Source organism: Bison bison, unplaced genomic scaffold, assembly GCF_000754665.1.
Source record: "Bison bison bison isolate TAMUID 2011002044 unplaced genomic scaffold, Bison_UMD1.0 scf7180017862692, whole genome shotgun sequence".
Classification (NCBI taxonomy): Eukaryota; Metazoa; Chordata; class Mammalia; order Artiodactyla; family Bovidae; genus Bison; species Bison bison.
Genome location: NW_011493264.1, coordinates 353,402 through 359,153, shown reverse-complemented (window position 1 = coordinate 359,153; position 5,752 = coordinate 353,402). Strand labels below are relative to the sequence as shown.

At 60.9% G+C, this 5,752-nt stretch overlaps 1 protein-coding gene across 2 annotated transcripts in view; it reads right to left on the bottom strand.

The window, feature by feature from the left end:
- Positions 1–47: 47 nt before the first annotated feature.
- The window catches only part of ING5 (inhibitor of growth family, member 5), a 13,166-nt gene continuing 7,461 nt past the window's right edge, over positions 48–5,752 (bottom strand). For both annotated transcript variants that reach the window (XM_010832889.1, XM_010832890.1), the window contains 4 exons: positions 4,488–4,599; positions 4,232–4,325; positions 1,604–1,739; positions 48–1,460 (listed from right to left, as the gene is read on the bottom strand). In XM_010832889.1, coding sequence (XP_010831191.1) covers positions 1,185–1,460; positions 1,604–1,739; positions 4,232–4,325; positions 4,488–4,599 — 618 coding nt within the window. In that variant the 3' untranslated portion in view covers positions 48–1,184. The remainder of the gene's footprint in view (positions 1,461–1,603; positions 1,740–4,231; positions 4,326–4,487; positions 4,600–5,752) is intronic.

Genomic DNA, 5,752 nt, shown 5'->3' with positions numbered 1-5,752 from the left:
TCCCGGTGCGAGCACAGGGCCCATGGGACCACACAGGAAGCGAGCACTCGAGGGGGCACGCTGGAGGTGCCAGGCAGCCCCGCCAGGCAGGCGCAGACCCCTGCCCTGCCCCAGGGGGCTCAGCGGCCCCACGACCCTGTGCACACAGCTTCCCGAGGCCCCTCCTAGGGAACAGCTGACGCGCCTACGATGCGGCCTCCCGAACCCTGGCTCCCAGCACTTGGTCTGGGGCCTGACCGCAGCCCGCCCGCCCCAGGGTGGGGGGCCAGAAGCCTCACTGCACTGAGGGTCACAGAGCACAGGCTCGGATGCAGGCTCAGGACGCAGACCAGGTGGGAAGCCGCCTGTACTCTGCCCCCTCTGAAGGGAGACAGGGAGGCCAAGGGTCAAGCGGCTGGCGGGTGGGCCCCACCCCACCCGGCCCGCCCCACGTCCGCCCAGCGTGTGCTGCTCCCTGAACCGCGCCCACACAGTAGGGAACAATCTTCTAGCACCTACCAGCAAAGTCCTGCAAACAACTCAAACCCACCACGTCCAAAATCAAACCCAAGTCGCCCTGCCTGCCTCCCGCCCCAGAGCTAGCCCACACTCCCCTTCTTCCCGGGGGGCTCAGTACAGGACCCCACCCCATCCCACACTGAGCCTGCTCCGGGCCACCAGATTCCACTGGCTCTGCCTGCCAGGGCCTGGCCGGGTGGACACCACGCGTGGCTCTGAGATGTGCCTGCAGCCCCTGCCCAGCCGTCCACTGCAGGCAGATGACGCGGACGTCCCTCAAGCAGCCCATGCTCCGTGTCCACACACGGTGTCACTGGAGGGAGCCGGGCACAGGTGGAAGCCCGGAGGGCAGCGTCCCCAGGCCTGTGCTCGGCCCAGCCAGTGGGACCAGGCTCTCACACACAGCAGAGCTGCGGCCGCCCACACCTCCCCCGGGACGGAGGCCCCGGCTCCAGGGGCGCCCAGCCCGAGCCTGGCCCTCAGCTGCCATCAGAGCTTCCCCAGGGAGAGTCCTTCCTGCCTTGTCTAGACCTACAGTCACCTCTGCCTCCCTCGAGAGCCAGAGCGGCTGCTGTCGGAGGGAGGCCCACCTTGCACAAGGCGGGGGTCAGGGCGCCAGCAGCCGTCCCCACCCACGGCTCCTCACACCCGGGTTCCGCATCCGCGGGTTCCGCCCACCAGGGAGCTCACGGTACTGTGGTGTTTACCACTGAGAAACAGCCGCGTGGAAGTGGTTCAAACCCATGTGACTTGAGGTCACTGTCACACAGGGGTGATGACAGCCACAACCCTGGGTAAGGCAGGCAGCTGTGCCTCTGCAGCTCAGCCCCGGGCACCAGGACGGGCGCAGCAGGCAGGCCCCCCCGCCCAGCCCACAAACAAGGCTGGCGCCATACTGACCATTTTCCTTTGGGCTTCGTGGTCAGGTCCACACAGGCAAAGTGAAACCACTCGATGGGGCACTGCAGGGAGAGGGAGCAAGCGGTCAGTGCCGCCCGCCCGCCGCCCACCCACCTGGCCTGCGGCCCGCACTCTCGTACAGAGGCGGTGGTCAGTGCCGCCCTCCGCCCGCTGCCCAGCCCGGCCCGGCCCGGCCCATGCTCACGTCTGGGTTGTCGCAGCCGATCATCTCCCCGTAGGACACCTGGTGGCAGAGGCAGTAGGTGGGCTCGTTCGGGTCCACGGGCATGTCCAGCACGTCAGAGGGGTGCACAGATAGGATGGTGTCGGTGAACTCTGACCTGCGGGGGCGACAGGCGGGGGGTTGGGGACAAACTGACCCCAAGGGCGCCCGGCAAGGGCGCGGCCAAGCAGCGCGGGCCGGTGTGGGGCAGGCGTTCACGTGTGCAGGGCAGTCGCCCAGCGAGCAGGCCTGCTCCAGCCCCTGCCCTGCCCTAAGGCCGACGGCATGACCACCAGCGCGACACCCGAGAGCACCCCCGAGCCCACCCGGATACCCGGAGTCCGTGCAGCCCTGCAGCTCCGCCCACTGCCCGACTCCACCGGCACCTTCAGCCCAGAACTGCAGGCGACCTTGCCCCCAGCCTCCCCTGGGCTCTGCCTCTCGGGAACCAAGCGGCACCAGAGCCACCCCATCCTCGGGGCCACTTCACCTGCTGGCCCCAGGAAGCAGCCCACCACCCTGCACCCAGCGGCTGCCCGCACCACTCCCAAGCCCCCACAGCACCCAGGCCACCCCCAAGACCGCTGCCCATGGCACCACAGCTGCAGGGAGGGAAGGGGCTCGGGGGGAATCGACTCATGTGGGTTTCAGCCTTCTAAAAAAATCCCATGAGCTCAGTGAGTGAAACAGTACTTTCCCATCAGTACAGAAGGAAAACCCTCCCTCCCTTACCCCCAGGTAAAAAGTACAGGCGTGTTCAGATATTCATCTGCTAAAGAGATGGCGCATCACAGGAGGAACCAGCAAAGGGAAAGCTAAGAGGCAGCGGCCGACCAGGCGACGTGAAGGCACCGACCGGGTAAACGGAAAGGATCCAGGTCCCAGAGTGACTGACTGCTCGCCCCTTCCTCGGGCACCGCGCCCCAGTCAGCTGCACCCCGGCCCCCTGACACGGCCCACGCCGGCAGGGACGCTCTGAGGCCTCCTCTGTGAGGACTCTGTATCCATCTCTGAGAAGAGACTTCCTCTCTGTAAACATCAGAGAGACGTAGCTCGACCCGGGGCTTTCCAACTGCTTCAAGCACAGCCACAGACGGGCCCGCCGGCCAGGGGGCTCTCTCTCGGCCTGCGGGGTCCTGTGCTCGGCCAGGCGGCCGCGGGGATGATGCGGTTCAGGAGGGCCACTGGGCCCAGCCTCCTCACCGAGGGCTCCGGCCATGTCGCCCCCAACGGCCCGAGCTCACCCGCTGTGATACGGACAGCGGCCAAGGGAACGCTGCGGGCCCTCAGGGTGCTGGGACCACGGGGCTCACCCGGGCTCTGCACGGCCAGGCACGTGCCCCCCGGGGAGGCGCCCCTGCACTCGGGAGCTGGAGTCTCATCCCTCCAAGGGGACTCGTGGAGACAAAGGGACACAAGAGGATGCCCGCCTGATCCCAGGTCCTGAGCAGGAAGGAGCAGGAAGCCCTGCCACCACGGGGAAAGGCAAGCCCGCACACCACCGCGTCATGGGTACAGACACGCGAGGGCTGTGGAGGGCGGGGGGCAGGCAGCACCTGCTGGGTGCAGCGGAGGCCTTGCTGCCCACAGGACCGCTCTGACACCGCAGGACCTGCCCACAGCCACACCCACGGTCCATCTACCGAACCCTGCCACACAGAGGCTGCAGAGCCCAGCCCCTGGACTCCAACCAGCCAGCTTCCCAGGCCCCGTGACCAACCCGGGGAGCAGCAGGAGAGCCTCGCCCGCAGGCGGCAGACAGGCGCTGTGGCTTCCCCGCCTCACCACCTTCCCACCAGCCCCCACCCAGCTCCGTCCACCTGCACCGCACGAGGGCGAGCCCTCTGGGAAGCGCAGGCGCTGCCCTCTCCACGACCTGCGTACGCCCGCAAGGTCAGACGAGGAGAAAACCGTGTGCCCTGAGGAACCAAGAACACAGGAGTGGTCACCAGGAGGGCTTTTCTGCTGGGTCAGCGGTAAAGAAGCCGCCTGCCAACGCAGCAGACATGGGTTTGATCCCGAGTCGGCAGGTTCTTGCCCGGGAAATCCCATGGACAGAAAAGCCTGGTGGGCAGAGTCCACAGGGTTGTAGAGAGTCAGACATGATATAAGAGGCTAAACACCACCAACCAGGAGGTGCGTGTGCAAAAAGCATCAAATGCACAGCAGACTGGGTGTTTAGATGAACAAAGAAGGGCTTTAGATACATGTTACGGAAGAAGCATAACTAAGACATTCATGTATGGAGACGTTTCAAAACAGAACTAAAATCTGTAAAACAAAAAAAAAGAGTCAAATGATGTTCTAGAACAAAAATCACAATATGTGAAATTAACAGCTGATCCTTGAGCAACATGGGTCTGAACTGGGTGATTCCACCTATGTGTAGATTTTTTTCAGTAAATACGTGCTACAGTATTATGTGACCCTTGGATGTGGAACCTCGGATTCAGAAGGATATCAGATCAGCACACCTAACACAGGTGAGGGGGGAGGGGCCACGGCACACCTGCTCAGGTGAGCACGTCTGCAGCCTCAGCAGTAACTGGTGGTGTCATCCTGAGCAAACACCAACGTTCTCTGGGGAAAAAGAAAAAAAGCACCTCTCACCCTCCTTTATGCTTCTTCTTCTTTGGGGTGTCATCTTCTGAGGTCCTCCTACCACGACCCCTGGAGCCCCTCTTTTCTTTCTGACCTCGACCTTCTGAAACAAGAAAGACCCCAACTTTGTTCACAGAATTCCTGAGGCAGGACAAGGTTTACCCAAATAAAGTATTTACCATGATATCCCTAACACACTTATCAGACAAAACTCTTCAAAACTCCAAGGTTAATAGTAACAAAATGAAGAAAAATTAAGACTTGCTTTTTAGCCCCCGTCCTCCAGCACTCTCGAAGTCGCTGCCCTCCAGCTTGTCCTTCAGGTCCGCCTCAAAGCGAGCCAGGTCTGCATCCAGCCTCCGGATGTGCTTGTCCACCTGCACGGAAGGACACTCACACAATCCGCGTGGCTCTCAGGGCAAAACGCCCTGGGAATCACAAACGTTCCCAGCGTCAGCCAAAGAATGCTGTCTGCCCTAGGCTGAGTCCTGAATTAACGAAGCTCTGCTAGAACAAGGCCCACTACTTCCTAGTTGATGCAAAGGTCTTTTTTCCCCACATATGACCCATCAACAGAATAAAGCCTGCTGCTGCTAAGTCGCTTCAGTTGTGTCCAACTCTGTGCGACCTCATGGACTGCAGCCCACCAGGCTCCCCTGTCCCTGGGATTTTCCAGGCAAGAGTACTGGAGTGGGGTGCCATTGCCTTCTCTGAGAATAAAGCCTACTGGGGAGAAAACCTTGAAGGGATGAGAAACAGCTGTGAGACGTGGAGTAAGGGCTAAGGACACTAGATACCGAAACTTAACGTAAAATGTGAAGTGTGCACAGGTCCTTAAGGAGAAAACGACTTAAGTTCTAGGTTCCGGATGGAGCTGGAAGGAAGGAGAAAGAGGTGGGACATCACCCGTCACCCATGACCACACAGGATAACAAGGGAGGGGACGCTCCTGCTGAGCAGCTGCAGGGTCATCACAAGAAAAGCGCCTGCCGGCAGTGACGGCCACCCATCGCCCCCTGTGGCAGCTTCCCAAGCGGGAACCACATGGCCCCGTCAGAGTGAACCAGAGTCCTCAGCTTCGTTACACAGCTGAGAAAATGGGAGTGCCTTAAGGATGCTGATCCCACCGAACTCTCAGGAAGACAGGCTGCTTACTCAAAGGACTTACTGCTTTACAGCATCAAAACCCCAAACATAAGCATTAAGCTCTCCTTCGAGAGGCTTCTTTCTCAAACACAACTGAATTCGGTCTTTGATAAATCACTATTTCTTGCTGTGGGAGGTGAGGATGGGGCACCTCAGACAGAACCCCATATGTGCCACTTCATGAGCCTCAAGTGAGGCAGACCTGAGAGGGAGGTCGCCAGAGCAAGCCCTAGGGCCTCACCTAAAGCTGATAAAAACAAACAGCAAAAATATATATATATACACACACATAACTGAACCAGCCGAAAGGCCACAGAGCACGAGACTACACCAACGCCCCCGGGAGGCAGGTCCCTCCACGGCGCACCTTCGCGAGCTGCATCG